This window comes from Poecilia reticulata, chromosome 16, assembly GCF_904066995.2.
Source record: "Poecilia reticulata chromosome 16, P_reticulata-male-v2, whole genome shotgun sequence".
NCBI lineage: Eukaryota > Metazoa > Chordata > Actinopteri > Cyprinodontiformes > Poeciliidae > Poecilia > Poecilia reticulata.
In genome coordinates, this window is record NC_088845.1 from 27,442,724 (window position 1) to 27,466,302 (window position 23,579).

Here is a 23,579-nt window from a genome sequence, read left to right on the forward strand (position 1 = left end):
GTCCAGAAAGGTTGTCTGTAATGTTTGGCAGATTCTGCCAACATCTACACATTGTTGGGTGTCTTCAATAACTGGAACTGATGAGTTTAACCTTTTGTTAATTAAATAGAAAAAAGTAATGTAATTCCTGTTATAAATGGAAAACATTTCCCTGTAGACAGCGACTACATGTGTCAAAAGTCAGAGAATAACCTTTGTTTGCTACACTTTGCCCCTCTGGGCGTACATATATACCTACCATTACTCCACCCTGCCTCGTCTTACTTTAAGGGGCATTAAAGAGCGCTTTATCTCCTGAGAGCAGCACTTTTCTGCACAACCTGTACGAACACGAACACGCCGAATGTGTCAGTGCGAGGGGATCTGTGCGAACCTGCTGGTGTGGAGCGGCGCAGTCTGTTGACTCACCTAAAGCCACGCTCGCAAATTTGGAGACACGCCTTTGTAGTTCTACAATGTCTAGGCAAGCAGTGGAATTAGGGTGTGGCTCACAGGGAGGCAATTAAATCCGAGCCGGGAAGGAATTTCTCCAATAACTGACAGCTTTTGATTGCAAAAAAAAGATTTTATAGTGCCTTTCAGACTTTTTTTATATGCCTGTTTAAAAAAATAATTAAAAAAATCACCGTTTTAGTTTAACTTTTAGATTTTATTGGAAAAAAAAAGTTGGTTCATTTGCCCAGTGAATGAGCGCTCAGTGATTCTCTGACATTGGACCTTGCACCAATTACTAAATCTTTCAGAACCCCATGGGAAAAAACTATATAAGGGGGACATGAATGGGAATGCAGCACAAAAAAAAAATAAAGCATGGAACGTCTTAGTCATGAGATCTTCCCTCCTAAAAGAAGACATATCATTAAGTTCTCAACATGCTTATTACTTTGCTCCCTCATCTGGCTTCATCAAAACCAGATGGAACAATCTGGCTCTTTATGAGAGGAGTGAAAAAATAGAGAGAAAGTTTTCTTTTTTCCTTTCTCCCTAAATGATCAGTTTGTGGTTGGATGATTGTTTATGATGGACTGCCATGTTTGTTCTTCCTTTTCTCACTTTGTGATTTCATTATCCTGTAAACAATTTGATACAGCCAGCCTCAGCACTCCCAGACTTAGAGGTTAGATGAAAAAAAAAAATTATGTCTGGGTTGTCTGGGTTGACCTGATGAGAGTTTAGAAACCGTTTTAGAAGCATTTATGGTTTTAAAGAATGAATCCCTAGTTATTTTATTTATTCATTTTATTTTTGGAAGCAAACTACAACCATCCAAATCAGAAATGTTACATATGTAGACCTATATGGATTACACCTTCTCGTTTGTCACCACTTTTGTTTTTACTGCTAATTTTTCACATTAAACAAACAATAAAATAAGCAGATACATTTCTGTTGTTTTTTTTTTGTTTGTTCTTTTTGTAGAACTGTTTAAATGCTTCTAATCTACAGCAAAGAAAAGCACAACTGAGCTTCCAGCCACTTAAGACTAGAGCGACCTGTACTTATGCTTTTGGAAACAAGAACCCGAGCAAATTAGCAGACAAAGGAATTCCAAGAATGTGTCATTATGGTTTCTGAAAGAGCTGAGCTGCAAAGAAAATACAAGGGTTTACAGAGAGGGAAGGTGACACCTTTCATAGTACAACTGTAAAAAAAAAAACTGCCCTGATTTATTTTTCTTCCATTTAAGGCTGCTTAAATTCACTATCTCACTTATCCACCCTCATAACTGACCTCAGCTGTTCTGCTGGCGAATTCAGGTGAAAGTGTGAACGGAAACACGCCTCGCAGACGACATCGAGAAAGCTGATAAAACTCCGGAACGGGATTATCTCGACAGCCCTGGGATTATCTCATACATTGTTTTAAGAGGATAAAAGATAAAGGAGCAGGATGAGAAAAAAAAAGGAGAGGAAAAAAAAAAGGAGGGGAAGGTTGGCGGCCGTTTGGAGCGTGTTGGATCGCATTTCTGTCGGAGCGCCGGAGGAATGCTTCGCTGAGAGCGATCCTTGACAGGATGATGGGCCCGTCTAGAGGTTAGGGTTCGTAAAGATCAAAAGCAGCAATTTCCACTCTCTGCGTTCACCATCTTGCGTTTTCCTACATTTTTTCACGTTACAAAGGCAAACTTTATATCATTCAGAAAAGTCTCTACATGGGATATCAGTGAAACATGGTTTATAATATTTATAATAATATAACTGACTGAACTGCTATTATGCATGGACTCCACATATGTGATGCATCACAGCTGAAAGAAAGGCATAGCATGTCCAGTGTTCAGTTATAATTGCTGTGAATGTTGGTTGTATAAATTAGTGGTGGACGATATGGACTTGGAATTTGATCGCAATATTTTGTGGTAGCTACTATTTTGATAAAGATTATGATTAAAAAAATATTTCTGTTTGTAATGGTTTTCTACAGGGTGTCACTTGAAAAAAGTATGATGTATGTCACTATACTGCATATGGTAATTGCATTGTATTATATATTTTTTAATTTGCTGATGTTTATTGATGGGTTTGTGGAGCAAACTGTGGAAAAAAAAATTCTGGATAAGACTTCTCAGTTTTTTTATATTTAATATCAATAACTGATTCATGACAATGCATGTAAAATCCCTAGCATAAAACATTTATGTGATAAATGTTAAATGATAAATGATACGATATGATAAATGCCCATCACTACTACAAAATTTGACTTCGGGGATGCTGAATACAAATCCTCATCACACTTATGGATTTTTTTTTAACAAAGTATACTTTTCCTAAGTTCACAAATACACACTACTTTGTGTTATTCTGAATTAAATCACCTTCAAAGTAGGTTGAAGTTTGAGGTTTTAAGTTAACATTTAAGTTGAAACAGTCAGAGTATGTCTATGTCAATTAGCTTAAAATCACCAAATCTAAATGTGTCTAAATGCAGGTAGGAGATTACAATACATCAGATAAAAGTTTCATCATATTCCTGGCACAAGTCTTTGACAGTATTTTTTTATTGTTAATATTTTTAAGGTTCTAATATGGTTTGATGTAATGATGTTATCTTAGCAGTAGCAGAAGCAGAAAGCAGACACAACATTGTTGCTTCGTACGCTAGTCGCAGGCATGTTTGCCATAGCTGTGGCATGAAACGACGTCCATTTATTCTGGATCGCTGTGGTGTCAGAAATAGATCTGATGATGAATATGAAAACCTAGTTTATCACAGACTCAACAAGCCTTCAGATTAGCCAGAACAGCTGAGTGGTTTTAAAATAGACCAGCTGCAGGAGAGTCTGTGAAGGGGTCCAAATGTGGGTCCATGTGTGTGTGTGTATGTGTTAGTTGTGTTTAATTTGGGGGATTTAAATAAGAAAGATGGATGGGGGAGAAAAAAAAGCCTCTGAGCTGCTGCAGTTTTGTGAGGACACAGCAGATTAAAAAGAGCTTGTTGTGTCTCCCTCTGCAGGTGAGATCAAGACATTGGTTTGTTCATGTAATCTGGAAAAGAATCATGGTCAAGATTATTTTCCCGTATGAAATCAGGTTAGGAAAAAACTGAACATGGAGAATATGGAGGAAAAGACTGATGTGGTGTTCGTGTTAAACAGCCCACCAACTGTTTCAGATGACTCACTTTGAGTAAGGAGAAAATCACGGGCTGCTTAGTTCCAACCTTTAGATGAAAATCTAAAGGTTCCTCATTTATCATGTGGTGTCTTAATCTATCTTGATGCCACGTGATGTTTCCGCTCGCCGTCTTAGCCTCAACGCTTGGCGACTAAACGTGGAAAAAATAGAAACTTGAGATGTGTTTCTATGACAACGTCTACAAACAGGAAGCACCACGCGCCTGAGTGAGTAACTGTGACTGACTCTTACTCACGGCGGTATTTTTAGCCACGACCACGGAGGAGGTCTCGTAGCTGACCGGACACACGAGGGGGAAACACTGTCATTTGAACATTAGACCACTATTTCCTGCTGCTTGGAGAAACGGTTTCACCACTAGGTGGCGACAGAGCACAAACGCAACCATCATTCAGGGCCAGCCTGCGTCTCCAAGAGAGACTTTTAAAGCAAGAAATCGAAATATGTTAATGAAGTCAGCCATTTTTTTCTTCTTTTTTTTAAAAAAAAAAATAGAAGCATAAATAAACAATACTTATATTTATATTCTACCAAGAGTTTTGCCCTGTGGGGGGAAAAAGTCGTGGCCAAACACAATAGCCAGCTGGCACCTTATTTTGTGGAGTTGATGCATTTTTTTTAGTTTGTTTTTTTTTTGCTGTGCCTGCAGTTTCCTACCACAATCCATGAACGTCAGGGAAACAAGGTTTATAAATTTGTCTTCTAGACAATTTGGCAACAACGAGCAGATGAATGGTGTTAAAAAGTCAAAATAATGGACAATATTCTATCAAAAGATCTTCCAATGTTGATTGTCTTCAACACCTTAACAATCCCAGCTCTGGTGAAGGTTTTATCTTGCACTCAAGCTGAGAGTTCAAGGTTCGCAGATTCATTATGTTGTTATTTAGAGTAACATTACTCTTAATTACTTTGAAAATGGATTCATATTCCTTTAACTTTTCATCCCATTGCAACCTCAGTGTATTTTATTGATTGTTTTGTGAAAGACCAGCAAAGAAAATGTGGAAGGAAAAAGATGTGTTGCTTTAGGTATTTATGTGAATAAAAATCTGAAAAGTGTGGCATGCATTTTCTCCACAGAAACAAAACCCACGTGAAACCACTGTGTTTACTGCTGTAAGTCTTCTGGAGTATGGTAAGTCATGTAGAATAACGAGTGTCTGTGATCATTAGTTGCCTCTCAATTAGAATAAAGTCGGGACTTTGACTGTACCATTTGAAGAAATGGAAGTGCTTTGATCTAAATTATTCATTATAATTTGGATATATTTAGGGTCTCTTTCCTAATGAAAGATAAATATCTGCTCATCAGCTTCCCTGCCTCTGCTAAAGACAGGCATCCCCACAGCATCATGCAGCCACCTGAGTTGCTCTGTATCCAGGTTGCAGCCGTTTACCCAACTCCTATGATCAGACTATTCATCCGTCCATTATCTAAACCCTCTTAAACATGGAGGTGTCTATATCTAGAACCAAAGATAAATTTGTTAAATGATCTTGGTGTCTTTGGAATGTTTTGTGGTCTTAATTTTGCAGTGAGCACTTAACACTTTCAACACTTAAAAAATTTTAATAATTCACCCCAAAAAAGCAGTTCTGGAAAAAGTAACCAGAAAGATTTTATGTCAACATTCTAAAAAACATTTAAACTTATTTATTGGAAACTTTTGCACTTATATAAATCTTTTTAAGTTCTGACATTGGAATGTTTAAATGTAAGATTTTCATGTATTTTAAGACCCTGCAGAAATTATATGCCATAAGTTTTCCCACTGTTAGGAAGCCCAACTCTTTCTGACAGGTGTTCTGCAAAATGTGTGTGTAGTCAAAGCAGGCAGGTTGTGTGAGGTGAGGTGACTCATATCTCTGAAACACCATCAGGAGATGGTGCACCTACATGCAAAAAATATTTACCTTTTCATTTATGAAATGAAATTTAACACCAGCTTTGCAGAGGGCAGCTGTGCTTACTTTTGTATGAATGAAACCTTTACACAGAGATTGCTTTTCCACGCATTTGTAACATTTACAGTACGTCAAACTTTAAATCAAAGTGTTTGTTTTTTTTAACAAGAAAGTAAAAGAAGTACAAAAACATTTAAAAACGTAAAAATTTTAAGCCAATGACGCCTTATTCATTGTTTAGATCCGTTTTCTTTTATCTCAAGTCGGTGTCCCACACTGCATGACCACACTGAAAGCAGCACAGATCAAAAAAGAAACTCCTCCCCAAGCCGATCGTAATTAAGCCTCACCACTCACCTGCAAAGGTCAACATAGAGGGCAGGTGTCTGAGTCGATCTGTGTATGAATTCATGTCATGCAGACAGATCTCCCACTTATCCGTCTCGATTAAATCCATAATCCTGGCATTAAAGAAACCCCACTCAGAATCCCTCTGTGTTTCCGACAGCCAGAGCCAGGTGGTGTGTGATGTGTAAACAGGAACAACTCTTTAACCGGCGAAAGAACGCTCTCGTGCCCTGCCCCCTTCATTACGGACAAAACGAAAGACAACCGACAGGTAATTCAACATAATTGTCTTTTGCGTGACGATTATCGTTTCAGCTTTTCACTCATTAAGCAGGAGAACGCCACAGGTAATCCACGCAGAGAACAGAATCAAAAGAAGTGCTGAATCTCACCCTGGAATCATGTAATCCAGTCATATGATCGTGCTCAGTGTGAACTGTTTTCAGACTGTCCCGTTTTACCTGGAACTCTATCATATCATTGTGTTTTACAGCCCTCTTGCATGCGCGGCGTGTCAGAGGTCCATTTTGTAATAAACAAGGCAAGGCCTTTTACAAGGCAAATCTTGGATAGCATTATTCTATCTCTGTGTGTCTAAGTATTTGTTTTTCATTTACAGTTTCCTCAGGGCTCTATTAGTCTTAATATGAAAATTCAGAAGCTGAACACCTGCTTTAAATCTGATCTTTGCCCCGTGGCTTGCAGGAGTAATTTAGATGTTTAGATACAATAAAACTATAGCCAGAGTTATGATCTGGATGTCGGGCCAAATGAAACTGAACACTTTGACACTTGAACTGACCATAGTAAAATGTTTGCGATGGCACAGTTGATGACAGGCACAGCTGAGTTATTCTACATCAGAACTGAAGGAGATACTGTGGTAAACAGGGATGTAACCGTCTGCGCTTTTCTGGTCCGATCGCCGATCAATTCCAAACTTGGCCCATACAGATTTTCTTTCTGAAAAGTTCTTAAGTATTGGGACAAAACCAGTAAGTTAGCAACAGTGCCCACTTTTTTTTTTTTTTTAGCAAAAAACTAATTATTTCACCAAATATGACAAAATAGTTTAATTTTTGTGACTTTTTAAAACTGGCATTTCTTATTCAACAAGATAAGAAACTGAAGACGCAGATGTAATACTGACGGCAATGCAACTGCATGAGACAGAATTTCAAAATAGTTGAAAAATCCCTTTTAATTCTCAGACAAGTTTATAAAGCTGGGATTTATACTCCCAAATAGAGCTGTGCTACATACGAATCATCACCATGATATTAATTTGTGGAATATTATGACTGGAACAGGCTGCTTTGATGCAAAATTCGGTAAGGTGTAATATTTTGAAAGCCACACTTTCACACTCCGCATACCTCAAAACATTTTTTGGCAGTTTGGATAGATTTATAAATATGAAGCAATATTGAATTTAGTGTTCCTGTTCCAAAAACTGAATATGAAAAATAAACTTGAAGGAAATCTACATACTAGCTTTCCTTAACTCTAAAAATGCTATGTTAACCAGTTGAAACTGGTGGTTTTAAGAATTAGTTTTTAACATTAGGATCTTTTGATAAAAGCAAAAGATCCTAAAAAAAAAAAAAAGCAAAGAAAAACGAGGGACAGATGAATGAAAGTGAACACAAAGGTGACGTATCCTGTGTCAACTCCTGAAATTTGAACAGGATCCAGTGAAGCTACTGACTAACACAACGGACGGGTGAAGCCGCAGTTGGTATATATAAACCGAAGGACCTGATGTGTTTCCATGGAGCCTCCGCAGCTTATAAATAAATCAGCTCAACATGAACATCCCCCTAAGGAAGCTCCATTCGCCTGGCTAATTTGTTATTCCCAGCAGACTTTAGAAGTGTGCCTCTGGGTTTCCATGATGCCCCTCAGTGATGCATTCTGTCTGTTGACTGATGATGACTCCTGGTTTCTGAGCAGGAACCACAGGGTGGGTAAGCCATCTAGCTTCCCTTAAATCCAGTAATCAGTTCTAGGAATCAGTAAGCGCAGCTAGTTTGTTCCACAGTGGGATTTTGAGGTGTTTCCAACAGAATGTTGACTTTTCCAGCCACCAGGCCAAGGCAGAGGACGACAACTCTCTGAGAACCCTTTGATTGCTGTTGGTATTTCAAGGCAACTTCACGTTACTTTCCTATGTACAAAACTGAAATTTCTATTTCTGTTTGAGATCTCCTTCAGCCCAAAGAGACAAAAGTTCAACCTGTTTCTTAGCACTTCGTCACCGCACTAGCGTTCTTCAATGATTACTTAGAAAAGCAATTTACAATTTAATTAACACCTTTTGTTCCAAAGTAAACCTCTCTGCATGTCTACAGTCAGTTGTTACGATGTGGCTCCAGGCTAAAATCTTAATGGAAATAAAAAACCTACCGCAGTGTGAGGTGCTGCATGTCTCCAAAGTTGGGGATGAGATGCAGAACACACGCAAACAAAAGGTCAAAGATCAGCAAAGGAACGCAGATGGATGCACGTTGTGTGTCAGAGTATTTATGGTTTCACTCAGTTTCCTAAGTCATGACCTTCCAGTTGACACCATTGCCACGTGGTCAGAAAGGAATGTTTTCCTTCTTATTCCAGCCTCTATTCTCACCATCTACAACATTTTGGAAATCTTAGCATTAAGGTTCGTCCTAAGGTTTACCGTTTACAATGCTAACAAAGCAAAACGGTAATATTAGATGCTAAATGTAATCAGTTAAGGCTCTCATATACTTCAACTGAAGCTTAGTGGTGTCTTTCACCATATATGGTGAAAGACACCACATATGGTGTCTTTCATTTTTATCATAAAACCCTGTTTTGCAGTGATTGCGCTCTCATACTGATTTGGCGTCATTTTTTTTTTTTAAGTAAAACATACACGAGGAAAGGCAGTGAGAATATTAAAAATGGTTCATAAACACAAGTTGGAATCAACAAACATCTGCCTGTCAAAGCTTTACAAAAATTTTACATTCTAATCAGTGCGTCAGTTCTAATCAGTTCCTAAAAACAATGTTAGGAATGAGAAAGCTCAAAGGTTGGCAGCCTTCTAAGGGAGGGGCAGCAACTGTTCGACAAGGTACCATGAAAGAATTCAGCCTTACACACACACGCACGCACACCTACGCACACACACATACACAGTTTTGATGTAATACACTAAAGACTACACCCATCAGGCAAACATGACTAAAGTTAAATGATCATTGCAATGTGAGCCAAGCAGAAGCTCCAATTAAAGGCAGCAACACAGCAGAGGGACAACCCTACTTTGAATTGGTCACACAGTGGACACGGTCTAAAACACTTCATGGTAGCTCGTGACTAAAGAACAGGGTAATGATGTCTCACGTGAAGCTGTGTCACTTCATAGACTGAGCAATGTGACTTTCTGCAACTCTCACATAATATTGACTGAAGTGTATACATCAAACACACAAATGGCAAAAGTCAAGGTTTGACATAGCCATTTCTGATTGGGTGAATTAACAGCAGAAAAAATAAAAATTACAGATATTAGACCTCGACTGGCTGCTGAAATCCCAGCGCTTTGCTGAGAGCAATTTGATTTAATCTCCCTGTTTATTCAGGCGAGCTAAAGTGGTTCAGACTGAAATCCTGCTAAACAAAAGATCTTGCACCTGTCGCGATAAAAATGTGTCCGTGAGTTAAAAAGCCATTACAAAGTATTGTGGGTAATCCTCAGCAAGGAGGAGGCTTTAGTTCTTTATTTAGCTGTTCTGTTTTGGGCTGACTCCTGTATGTTTAACCTTCGGGTTTTGTTAGTTTTACTGCCAGATAAGAAGTTTTTAGCTCGGCTAGCTCGTGAAAGCAGGTTGTCATCTTTTTGGCCAGACAACTTACTGTTTGTTCCAAAGAAAAACACCTCCAAACTTTACTTACTGTACAAATGGGGGGAAAAAAGTCTTTAAAGTGCTAAACCTTAGAATCTTAGTAAGTATCAACACAGAGTAGGATATCAGTGTAGCTACATCATTACTATATATATTTTAGAAATGAGCAGCAAAATCATTTGGGGATAGAATGGAATGCTTTTCAGCTTCAACATTCCTGGAAACTCAAAAATCTTTTACATTTATTTAATGTAACCATTTCTAAATGCTATCCGATCATGCTAACCACATCTTTCTTCTGTGTGGAAGCTAACGTTAGCTATTTATAGAATTAGGTATTTTTAGTTAGTTGGAAAATTAGGTGTTGGAAAATTAAGTTTGAGGAAGAACAAGGGTGTAAATTGCAGCTTGAAAAGAAAATCAACTTTTTATGATGTATATGAGCTGTTCAGTCAAGCTGCTACAACAGAGATTTGGACATGTTGTTGTCATTTCAGTCTGTCCCCATTTTGGATGTTGGTATTTTGTTCCTTTTTGCACCAGGAGTTGATTTCAGTAGAAACAAAGAAAGCTCAACATATTACAGCAGAAATATTAGCAACTTTGGTGGAAAACGTAAGAGTTGGAATGATGGTCTACACTCTGTGGAGAGACTCATATTTGCAGTGCGTAATGCTAATCATGCTAATCGTGCTAATTGAGAATATAAAACTCTAAATGGAGGTTGAACTATTAACTCCGGGTCATTCTTTCTTTCTCTTAAATTGAGTACATTTTTGTTCATTAAAAACTATACACATTTTAAATTAGGGTAAATAATTAATTAGAATTGATTTTAGTTGTCTAAAATTAGTTTTAGCACTGATGGATTACAAAAACTAAAGCTCAAAAGTCAGTCGTAAATCTCTGATTGGTGCATTTTTAGTTTCACTGATCATTACTTTTGATTACTGTCTAAGAATGTAGACAGTAATCAGACTACGGAGAACTTATAGCAACAGTGTGCTCTTTGGAAATGTTCATCCCCTTTGTCATCGGAGCAAAAGTACGTCGAGGACAAAGTGGCTTCAAAAACTCTGATCAGCTCTAAGAGACTCAGAAAACAAACAAAATATTTCATGTTCACCTCACATTTCCAGCATTAGATTTTAGACTCCATCATCAGATGGGCTACTTTTATTTTCATATTTCTTTAAAGTACTGGAGTCCACTAATGATCCAAAAGCACAATTATGGGAGGAATGTCTCTTGACAGGGTATTTCATGGTAAGGTAAGAGGCAGATGAGGCAAGTTCAGGCTGTTGTAACAGGTGGGGCTTTACTGGGAGGGGGAGAGACCACTGGGACAGCACGGGGACATTCCTGACGTTTTTGCACACCCTGAGGTATTTACCGAGAAATGTGCTTGTTAGAGTTATTTTCTCACTGATATTACACTGAAGAGAAATTCTGAAGTAAAAGTGTGTTTCAGGTGATGGCTAAGTTCAGAGATGGGCGGGGTCAAAGTTCCTATTCACATCTAAAAAACTAAATAAAAACTGAAAGTGGCTCATAACTTTTTTTACGAGCCTAAATCACCTTAAATGTGTTACAAAAAGGCTACTATTGTGAACAAATAACTGAAATTTTTTTAGCATAGAAACCATTCTGTAGACGTTTAGAAGATGAAGACGAGGCCTGCGTGTTGTTCCTTAGAAAATTCCTTTCATATTTGGAATTCTATGGAAACCACAGCTTATGATCGCTCTTGCTTAAAATGTTTGAAGTATCATCAATCTGTCTGGTCTCACTGCAGATTTAATTTAGGGTTTCAAGCCTTTTCTTCTTTGGTGAATAAACAATTTGGTGTTAAAACAAAACTCTATAGAGAACAATTAAAGTTTGTGGTTTGCTGACTTAAAAAGCAAATAGGAGCTTTTGTTCTTATGAGAATCAAATCTGAGATGCAGAAATCAATCAGCCAGAATCAATCATTTCTTCCATAACTACCTCTGATTGGTTTTTAGGTCAAATGCTTAAAAATCCTTTTATTAAACACACTTCAAAACCATGACCTCCCACAATTTTACATTTTAAAGCACAGTTTTATAACGTAGTGAAAATCAGAGAAGAGTAAGAATAAAAGTGTCACCCAAAATAAGCCTGATGTGTTCAGGTCTAGAAAAAAAAATCCCACAACCAATCAACATATTTTAAATGAAGGAGTTAAAAGAACAAGTTGATGTCAGTGCCAACAAAAAGTAAAATCTTGGCTCATCCGTAGGCTTAGCGGTCCAGAGAATCTAATGCAATAAAAGTTAATCACACTGCCTATAAATGGAAGCAAATTACGTTTAAATGACGGAGATCCAGAGTCCAGATCAAGTTCGGATCTAAAGTAAGACATTATCTTTGCCTAAATTACAACATAAATAACCATATACTGATTGCTCATCAGATGCTTTGTAATGCATCTGTGACTCATTACAAAGATTTCTTGAGAAGTTAATCAGAACTAATAAAGTAATTCCATGTTATATTGAAAGTGATGCTTAAACGTGCAGAAAAAATAATCCATCAACAGATCAGGAAACAGCCGATGAGTGAGTTATACTTTGTTGATTTAAAATCTTCAGATTAACAAAGCAAAAACGTCAAAATTCAAGTCGGATTTCTCGTGAACAGCTTCGACGGACGCAGCTGGTGGTCAGAACTCGAAGCTCACTGACGCACTAATGACCCTCATAACTCACGTCGGCTACAGTGTGAGGACTACAACGTGAAACGTTGCTGATGTTATGAAGTGACACTGTGTTTGCTTCTGTCCTGCTGGTGTTGGAGTGTGTGTGTGTGTTCAGATCACAACAAGACTTCACACTCTGTCCTCGCCAAGAACACACCGACAGCCAGAAACCAGGCAGACGAACACGGCTAAAACACTCATGGACACGGACCACACACACACACTCACACTGATTACCTACCAGGTATTATCTTCATCTAAGAGACAGAGCAGAGGAAGAGGAAGAAGAGGAGGACAAAGGTGAAGAAAAGGCAGAGCTGGATGGAGGGGAATGAAGAGTACCGGAGAGATTCCTGTTTGTTTGCTCTCTGCTGCCTTGTCTCCCTCTCCTCGTCTCAGATTTTGACAGGCTGCGCCTGCTGCTCGGATCCGTCAGCCTCGCTCTCCCATGGCCGGGGGAGGAGGGACGACACGGCGAGCCTTAGTTAGGGGGCAGCGGGTGGGGTGAGGTGCGGCGGGCAGAGGGCCAGAGCTGGCAGAGGCCTATAAATATCCTCCAGAACCAGATGATCGCACAGTGTCACAGTTAGAAACTGATGGAAGGACTCCGTTGGGACAGTGCAACAAGCAGGACCTCCACCCCTTCACCCTCCATCTCTCCAGCCCCCCACCCTGGCACTCTGGCTCTTAGCGCGCCTCTTTGAAGATGCTGGAAGGGAGGTCAATTTCTCTGATGCTAAGTGTCAGATCTCAGCCAGAAACTCTCTTAACTGTGATGTGAATATTAAACGCAGCAGTCGTCTGGTAATGTTATCGGCCTGCTTAAAGACTGAAGACACGTGGGCATAGCTTCAGTGACTTAGACTGAATTCAGATGTGTTCTTTTAGCTTGTTTGAGAGATATTTGACCAGTTAGTGTTTTAGTTAATAAAATTAAGAGTGCAAACAGAGGAAAGGTTGGAGAACCTATAAATAGCAACAGCAGCCATAAATAAGAAAAGTGGTAGCAAACAGAGAAGGGATTTAACGAAATGCGACCTGCCTCAGAGAGACGGTCCATGAAATCATGGCTAAGGCATTCAGGGTAAATCACCCGTTGCTGCTGGGATTAAGCTAATGCTCAGCATTCTCTAAATATAGAGAACTCTAATGTACACAACACTCTGTCGATTGTTGTGCCGACAATCTGCTCCAGTTGTGTGAGACACTAACGATGCAGGGAGATTAGGGAGAGTCACCAATTTGAAGCTACTAAAGATAGCTGTCCTACGGTGAAATGAAAAGAATCTATACCACAGGAAGTGGTTTGAAGCGCTTGACATGATACCCCTCATATGACACACAAACATACACGTTCACTAAGTAATAGCTTCCCTGTCAACGGATTCTCTTACGGGAGCTGTGGATCTCTGCAGCTCCTCCAGAGTTCCAGTGGGGCCTGCTGGTTGCCTCTCTGTCAGAAATACGATCCTTGCTCTGCCTTTCAGCCTCTCAGTTTGGGTTTGGTGATCATGTCTAAGTATAGTTCTGCCAATCTCTTTCCATCTTCAAAACTCATGATATTGCTGAGTAAAAATAAATTTCTTGTAACCTGTTCCTTGGTTTCTAATGTTTTGTGGCCTTCACAAAGCAGCTGTTTAATTCTGAGATTAAGGTCCTGTACACACGGAGATGAATGTGGTAAATTTTTGTGAATGATTCTAAAAAACATTTGTCGTGACAGGACACAGCACCACTGACAACGCAGTAGTGGGAACTCCATGCCAATTGGTGGCGCTGCAGAACGACTCGAAAAACACCAAACACAGAAAGCCGCCATCTTTTTTAACCGTGCGTGTGGGCTAAAGAGAGAAAAAAAGAGTGAGAGAGCTTCGTCATCATCGTTTCTAAAAAAAAAAAAACTTGCATTTTTTTTACACACGGAAACACGAAACCGAAATGTATCCACTCTGTTTTCTGTTCAAAAACGACAATTTCTCCAAAACGCCAGATACATGTGGACAAAATAAAACCCTTTGCAGATCCACCTAAGATCGTCTTCACATCCTAAATAGACTAGTTTGTGGTTATGAATACTTTTGCAATGCGTGCTGAAGCAGCCTCTAAGATTTCTCACAGATCTGAAATAGTGTTAGTCATCATCTTCTATAAGGCCCGACAAGTTCCCTGGGAAATGACTAATGCCACAACTATCCAGACCAAACCCTTAATATATTCCACATGTTATCGATCACTGTTTCTAGGGGTTGGCCTACGGTAGGTTAACTGTTACGCAGCTACGGCAGATTTGTAGAAAAATTGGAATTGGAAACAAATTCAGTAAAAAAAAAAAAACAAAAAAAAACCGATGAAGTGGCTGTGCTTGTATTTTCACAATTCACTGTTGTTGTTTTTTTAACCTGCGACTCACGTTACTATTTCATTGTAAAAATGCACGGTGTATCACAAGTTCATGAAATGTGGAGCGCAATGTACCCCTACTCACGATAAAATACTGGGAGTGATTTAACATCAGTAAAAGATATGGCAGGTCCCTTAAGGTCGCTTGGTGTGTTTGGGCAAAACATTACTGCTGGCCTGTGGCAGGAGCAGCAACAGGAGATTTCACGCAACTTAATCCCAACAAAGTCCCTCCTTTAGACAGGGAGCGTTAACGCCTTCATTGTGTCCTTCAGTTTTAACCGTTTTGCTGAAAAAGGTCAAACTCCCAGCTCCAGCCAGCGTGAGTCACACCATAAAAAAAAAAATTTAAAAAAAATGGCACGGCACTATAATGAGAGGCACAGAGCTGCAGCACACTGTAGCTGTTCATTTCAATCACATAATGTACGCAGTGGGCAGAATGTCCGGGATAAAAACACGGGAGGACCTCAGTGGCATGTCTGGGATGTGATTTAGTTTAATTGCCTCTGGTGCTATGTGTGGGTGAAGTTCAAGCTGCCCTCCTCCGCCTACGCTCCCCCAAGCATGTCCAGTCAGACCAAAACTGTAACATTTTTATTTGATCACACACTGCAGCTTTTGCATTCTGCAGGAGAATGGAATGGACCACAAGCAGATATCAAAGGCTTCCCTGGAGGCGAAGCACAAACTGGCTTCGAGTGTTTCATCTCAACAAATTCCTTTCCATCATAAGTCATATTTATTAAAATATGTTTCACCTTCCTCGGTATTCACTTCACTGATACAAAGAAACAGAAAAGGAAAGACTAACATTTGGAAAGTGAAGATGCCTGAAAAAAAAAGAGAGGAAAATGTAGGGGTTAAAGGGTTAGGCTTTTGTCAGCTCCACTGGGTTGGCAATTTAATTCACAGCAGTAAATTTCTCTGGAATTTAAAGCTATAGCTAGCGCTGTACATAAATATAAGACTCTAGGTAATTGCTAAAACATTAATAAAACTAAAAGGGTAGTAATAAACCCTCATGAGTACTCATAAAAACATCTAAATTAGAGAAACCGAGGTTGGTCTATCAATTTAAGTTTTCCTTCAATTGATAAAAAAATTGGCCTGACTGCAGTCAGAGCATTTGGTCAGTGCAGACGATGCACGGACAGCAGATGTCAGCAATGCACTGCTGTGTTCATATCACAAACAAACCTCAAAAGTCAAAGGTGAAATAAAATGTTTGGCATCAGTTGTTGGTGCGCACCAGAGGCATTTGTAGTTTCTGAAGTGACATAATGTGCTTAAGATGAGATGTACGTTTGTGTGTGTGAGCTACAAAGTCTCTTGAACTCGATTTCCTTGTGAGTAACCAGATCAAATCAAGAAGCCAGGCAGCTAATTGAAAACAGATCCGCCGTCACGTGTGGATCCAAACAAACACACCCTTGGAGCTGCGAACAAACCTTTTCCAACTTCCTCAGTCTTTCACACCCATAGCAGACAACGCCCAGGCAACTCCTCCCTTTATCTCGTGTAAAAGTTTAAGAAAAAAAACAAAAAACACAAATGATGGAAAACACCAGCTTTTTCCACTTCTAAACTACGTGAAATATAAAATTATGTTACATGTTCATGTTTCATAGCTTATTTCATAATGTACGTTTCAGTTCTGCAAATGACAGCACTGTGTGGCACCTGATCGGGGAGGTTTTGCAACTTTCATTTCCACACCAAGGGCAGAGAGCACACAATGGTCTTATCACATTACCAACATAACTCCCATACCCCTGCTATACCATTACAGAACAGTATTCAAGAGATGCACTTATCTCTAATAAGTGACAGACTGGATAAAGAAAGAAAGTAAAAAGAAAAAAAACACAAGAAGGGAATGTAACCCAGAGCCAAAAGTACAGCATTACTGGAGCACAGCTCCCAGAAGAGAGCCACACCTTCCTGGAGTTCAGATGGGTTTTAACTCACACACACCAATGTCTGCAGAGAAGTGGTGAGGCTGAATCTCAGCAAACAGCCCCACCTTGTTGGACTGACGACACTTCTGCATAATCCATTTTGGCAAATGCCCAGAGATGTCCCTGGAGATTATTCATCTTAAACATAAACATGCCTTAACAGAGTATTTATCAGACAGGGAGTCCCCACCCAAAGAAAGTGTAATTGTTTTAGCAGCGTAGTATTCTCCGGTTCTATGCAGGAAGACATGACCTGCAGAATTAGCTAATGAAGCAATAAACATAAAATTTGAAGCATTCGCATCTAAAAGTTGTCTTGCAACTGACAGTTTCAACACGACGGCAACCACAACGCAGCTAATTCCTGATCTGTCTCAGCACACATGGCTAAATCACAGCCACATGTCAACGGTCTCCTCACACCCACATGCTGAAACAATTCCTAAAAGGAGACCGTCTCCACATCCAGGATAAGAATCCACAACATGAAACTCCAAGATAAACGGTATGCAAATAATGGAGACTGAGAAGTAGGTTTTTTTTCCTCCCTACTATAAACGAGGAAAGAAAACTGTAAATTGTGTTTGCTTGAAGCAGCAACAGAGCTGTCATCAAAAAACCTTAACTAAGACCTCCCACATGTCAAAAAAGAAAGGTGGGATTCCTAACTGCAAAAAAAACCCTCCATGACGTGCGCAGACAGATTAGGACAGTGCAGGAAGTAGGTCAGTTGACATGCATTCAAACAAACCTTCAAAGAAGTTGGGCCATGTCTTTTCCTCTGGCTCCGCCAGTGAGTGGTCCCAGTCGGCGTCAGGTGAAGCCCCTTGCACCTTGACCCTTGCAACCTCGGCCAAGAGAGCTCGCTCTAGGGCAATTTCCTCCAGAACATCTAGGTCCAGCTCCTCGTCTTCCTCCTCCTCTGCCCTCTTCACAGGTGGGGGAGGTGACTGCTGCCCGGTCGCCTCAGGGCTAACGATTTGCTTCACCTCAACTATCTCCTCCACCACTACTATTTTCTTCCTCATATTGGCCTCGTCTGTGTCGGCTCTATTGGTGTCCCCCAGGTGAGGCTGGTCAGGCTGGGCCGCGGGTGTGGCAGTGGCAGAGGGTGTGTCCTCCGACAAGTCCCTCTTCTTCTCTTCTTCGTGCTCTGAGGCCTCCGAGACAGAAAGCCTTTCCCGTGTGCTGCACTCTGCTGCCTGCCTGGCTGAATGTTGTGCAACTCTGGGAGGCTCTTCTTGCCTGGAGAGAGGGCTGGCCTGTGCCTCAGCTGACGCTAAATCTTCGGGTGCGGGTGCTTTCCTCGCACTGGAAGATGTTTTTGCTTTCGGAACCTCCCGCTTGGTTTTTTCTGCAGAGGGCTGCGTTGGCTCCACCTCCCCTTTGTCTGTTGGGGCCTCAGAGAGCACAGCTGCTGCCTGCCCGACTTCCTCACTGCACATTCTTTCAGGAGTCATCTTTGAAGAAACTTTAGTTCCTGTCATTTCAAAGGCCACAGCCGGGCTATCCCTAGGCAGTGTTGTTATGGATGTCAGTGTTTCTCCTTCAGTCGTAGGGACAGACTTTGTGTTTATGGTTTCTTCCTCTTGTGACACCTTAACCTGTTTTTTCCCTTTTTTCTTCCCCTTTGGCTGCTTGTCTGCAACTTTCTCTGTGCTCTGTTGGGATGTAGCCTCAGCAGTTACTTTCTCAGAGTCTGACTGGTCCGCTGGTATTTTTTCCTCAAGTTTCGCGCTCTCTCGCATGAGCTCAACCTGACTCACTTTCTGCACAGTCACTGTTTCCACATTGGAAACGGTTATTTCCTGAGAGTTTTCTGGGCCCATGTCAGGGGCTGCAGCCTGTAATTTGGGAGACATTTGTTCCTGAGTGGTGGCAGTGACAGTGATTTCCTCAGGTTTATCTTTTGCTTGAACAGCTGCAGGAGCTGCTGCAGGTGGGACATCATCTGACTTCATCTTAGCTTTTGTAAATGTTTCCTTCTTTTGCTGATCGTCAGCTTTTTTACGGTCACTGTCTGTTTTGGCTTCCCCTTCTGTCTTTACAGAGGTAGACACAGTTAGGAGCTCAGAGGTAATTACTGTTTTCTTATGGAAGGTTTCTACCTTCACTTCCTGGGAGTCGTTTTCTGACATTTTCTCCTTTGCCTTTAACTGAGGTTGATCCTGTTCAACAGTGATCTTGGAAATCTCACCTGGAGACTTCTTTTTCTTTTTCTTGGATTTGGGGATCCCTTCATCTGCTTGTTTAGTATCTTTACCCTCCTCTGTTGCAGCATCCTTCCAAGTGGAGAGAGATGAATGGATGACCTGTTGCACTTTAAGGTCCTGCCCTAAAACTTTAGAGGCCTCTGGTGACGACACCGTTTCATCCTTTTTGACATGTGGCATCGCTGTTAGATTACTTTCCTTTTGTTTAACGATCATCTCTGTTGCAACATAGTTCTTTTGGATCAGTTGTGGATCTTCCTGTTTTGTCTGAGATGCTGAAGCAGGTGCAGTTTTGGGAGTAGTGTTAACTTCCTGTGATGAGGTTTCTGCTACCTGTGCCCTTTTAGGAGGGAGTTCCTTAGTGTTAGGCTTTGCAGTGAGAACTGGTGAACTTACTTCTGCCTGGACGGGTTCTTGAGTCACTCTGATCTTGGAGATAACATCTGCTTCATCAGTGGTCCATGATGGGCTGCTGGTCTGGTTAGCCTTATTGGTTTTAGTGGTCTTCTTGTTGACTTTGGCAGTTTTTTCTTTGATATTACCGCCTACTTCAGGTTGCGCTTTAAGGTCCTGCCCTAAAACTTTGGAGGCCTCTGGTGACGACACCGTTTCATCCTTTTTGACATGTGGCACCTCTGTTAGATAACTTTCCTTTTGTTTAACGATCATCTCTGTTGCAACATACTTCTTTTGGATCAGTTGTGGATCTTCCTGTTTTGTCTGAGATGCTGAAGCAGGTGCAGTTTTGGGAGTAGTGTTAACTTCCTGTGATGAGGTTTCTGCTACCTGTGCCCTTTTAGGAGGGAGCTCCTTAGTGTTAGGCTTTGCAGTGAGAACTGGTGAACTTACTTCTGCCTGGATGGGTTCTTGAGTCACTGTGATCTTGGGGATAACATCTGCTTCATCAGTGGTCCATGATGGGCTGCTGGTCTGGTTAGCCTTATTGGTTTTGGTGGTCTTCTTGTTGACTTTGGCAGTTTTCTCTTTGATATTACCGCCTGCTTCAGGTTTCACCAGGGGTTGGGTCTTTTTTTCAGTTGCCTTAACTGACTCATCAATAACTTCCTCTTTCTCTTGCTTTTTAGGATCAGCATCAACCGGCCTAATGTTTCCAGAGGTGACAGAGCCAGAATAAACTTTGGAAGTTTCATGAGCGCATTCCGTTGTAAGAACCGGTTTGGGCATTGGCAATTCTTGTACCGTGACATCAGCCGGTTTTGCTTCGTCTTCTTTGGCGTCCCCACTCGGAAGCTCGGCTACCGACGGACTGATCTCCTCAGTGAATTTCAAAGAAGAAACCTCCCGTTTTGCAACATTTGTAATTTTGACACTTTTCTGAGCAGCAGACGAGCTAACTGCCATCTTTGACGGTGTTGCACCTGCAGCCACACCGGCTGCAGTTACAGCTAATGGTAAGGCCACTGAGGAGGAGATCAGAGAGACCTGGGACTCATCCTGCATCATAGCTGCTGTTTGAAGTGGAACAGGACTGGAGTTCATCTTCTGAGCATCCAACACTCTTCTCTCCTGTGACACTACCTGCCTTTCACTTCTCACATTAGGCCCCTGATGAGTGAATCTTTTGGTGCTTTCCACCTCTTTGACTGATTCGCTGTTGAAGCTGGCTCCTCTCCTGTAGAGAGGCTGATGCTGGTCCCTAGCCTCCAGTGACGACTTTGGCCTCACTGGTTCCTCAGTAAGTGGACGGCCCCTGAACCTAGGGGTCCTATCGGTGTAATTCCCTCGTTCTCCTGGATCCATCGTTTTATAGCGGTAGCCTCGGCGTTCAGCTAATGCTTCTTGGCTCTCAGCCTCGTCCCTACGACCTGGCTTGGGAACGTAGGATGTAGGGCCTTGCACAGACTGGACTTGCGCAGCGCGACGAGCAACGGCCAGAGTAGCAGCTGGTTTTCTAACCCTCTGCAAAGAAGCTGGAATAATCTCAGCGGGCAAGTGGAGGTAGTCACGCAGGTAAACAATGCCATCGTTGGTCAGGTACCAGTAGAAATGTCTCCAAGCAAATGTTTCCCGTACATAACCTCTAGATTTCAGAGAGCCCATAGCACGGATAACTTGGAGATTGGTCACGTCTCGTACTTCCGGGTGCTTAATCTGAGGCCTTTTGTCCTTTTTGGCCACCATAACGCCATCTCGAAATAATACTTCATAGATGGCTTTTAGTTCATGCATCGGCATCAGCATTCCAGCAACCATTGTGCTTTAAGTCAGTTGAAATATAATAACAGAAAAAAAAGTCAATCACTTGTAGTAAAGAATCCAGTGGAAAAACCAGCTGTCATGTGCTTCTCAACTGAATTTAAAGTAAGTTGAAAGATGAAAGCATTAGTTTTCTTACTGTCTCTTCCTCGTGGGCTTGCTGATCCTTTATTTGTGAAAAAATAGAAAATTCCTCTTTTTCAAAAAAAGTCAAAAAGTGTGCTGTCCCCTCTTCACTTAGAATGGCCGGGCATGGACAGTCTCAGTTCTGCCGAGAGGGCAATGACAGAATGGAAGAAAGGCAGCGCGTGTGAGCGAGGGAGGGAGTGAAGCGCACTTCGCAGTCTGACTCCACCTACCTTCTTATTCTTAGAAGAAGAAAAAAAAGTGGGCAAGGAAAAAGATTCTCACTAAAACAAACAAAACAAAAAAAGCAGGGGGGGGAAAGTTGTCTCCAAATAAATCAAGAACGATTTAGAGTCAAACGAGTGCAGCAAAGCACGTCTAAAAAAGTGTGCACAAGCACATGTTCTGCTGTTCTGACTTTCACAGAGAGAAACCCACCCACAGAGGAAAACACGCCTCCGATTCAGCGCACACATGCACACCTCTAGCCAGCTGACACACACACATGCACACACACACACGCCCGCTGCTGTCTCATACGACCGTCCGGCGAATGTGTCAGAGAGATAGTGAGGATAAAACAAGATGACCCTCCTGGGTCGATTGGATGCACACACACATGCGTTACACATTTCCACATCAGGTAACACTACATGGTTTCCACACACAAAGTTTAAGGTGTGGCTTCTTTAAATAAACAGACAAATGAGGCGTACATCTGTAAATGTGTGTTTTATAAGGACGAGGTATGCAATGATTCAAAAACTAAGTTTGCCTAGATGACTAACAGTGTACTTCTATCTATAGGTGTGTGTGTGTTGAGGGGGTCCAGGTCCCCATAAGAAGCAGCACACGGTATTTCCTAAAGCTCAGCATTAAACTGATGCAACAGCCTGTAAAGCAGCCTAAAGTTGTGTCTCTGCTTCAAACCGCTAACTTTAGAGCATCTACTTGTAAACCAGTTTTTTTTTTCTTTCTCGAAACTAAATAAAGAGCTGCGCATTATAGCGATGCCTTCTCCTGCTCCGCCTGGAACCAGATATCCGATTTCCATCCCCAAGATCCCGTTTCTCCTCTGTACATCTGTCTCCTGTTCGTCTCTCTGTGTGTCAGAGAAAGTGTCCCGTCCCCCCAGCCAGAAAAACTGGAAGGGTAGCTGACAACTGCTGGCTCGGAGCGGAGCAGCTCGTGTTCATTCGCATGGAGAAGACGGGGATTTACTGTAAGCAGACGGCACTGGACACCAACACAGTGATCTGGTAGTAAAATTATAGTGGCGGTGAATGAGAGACAAAGCAATAATGCAGTTCCTCCTGCTGTTTTTTTGGAAACCCCTCCATTACACATCCAAACACTGTTTTGCCTTTTGCTTACCATGGCAACAGTCAAATAAAGCGGGCCAAGTCAGAGGGAGATACGTTTTTCTCTCTCTCCAGTCTACAGCACAGAACCAACAGACAGCTGAACACACTTTCAGTTATCATAAGTTAGTTTAAATCCTTTTTTCTTATAAAAACAATCTATTTGACGCTATTAGGTTGCCTGACATGCTTTTGAGTCAGACTCAGAGTTGATGCCTTAGGCCACATCCAAAAACAATCCACCTACAGCAGATATGATTTATTTTTTCATAATATGCATGTAAAGGCAAAACTACAAAAGAATGGGAGGAGTAGATGAAGACAGGAATTCTCAGGTGTGCTTATTAGACCAGAAAGACATTCTGACATTGCGAAACAAGAATTTCCTCACCGACTTGTCAGACAGAGATGGCCTGACCTGACAGTGAAGAAGAGGTTGAGTAGGTGACAGGTTATGACATTCAATTTAATCATAGACGGGCTTGTTAAAGATTTCAAACTTTATTTCGGCACGTCGCTGAGCGGTAAAGTCGGTTATTTGATTGTAAAGTCCTCTGGCATGCTGTGCACAAAACTGCTTAATATCTACCTGGTTGTTAATGCAAAACTAGATGATGTGTGAACTTTGAGACTTTCATATTTTAATGATACAGTGGCATCCATTGTAAGGGGCTGAGCTCTCTGATTTAATAGATGAACTAATCTGGAAAGAAATCAAAGTTGGAATTCTGTGTAACAGAAAACTGATTATGCATGCAATTTATAACTGGTTTGTGTTATTTTTGTCCCCATTCATCCACCCTCATTCCAGTG

General features: G+C 41.1%; 1 protein-coding gene across 14 annotated transcripts in view; it reads right to left on the reverse strand.

The window, feature by feature from the left end:
• Positions 1–23,579, reverse strand: part of plecb (plectin b) — a 130,207-nt gene that overhangs the window by 44,357 nt on the left and 62,271 nt on the right. For 2 of the 14 annotated variants that reach the window (XM_008431952.3, XM_008431951.3), the window contains exon 1: positions 17,601–21,683. The exons of 6 other annotated variants lie outside the window; for them this stretch is intronic. In XM_008431952.3, coding sequence (XP_008430174.2) covers positions 17,601–21,276 — 3,676 coding nt within the window. In that variant the 5' untranslated portion in view covers positions 21,277–21,683. Of the gene's footprint in view, positions 1–17,600; positions 21,684–23,579 lie in introns of those variants that run through there. 6 more of the 14 variants (XM_008431955.3, XM_008431954.3, XM_008431953.3 and 3 more) reach the window with 5 other exon arrangements.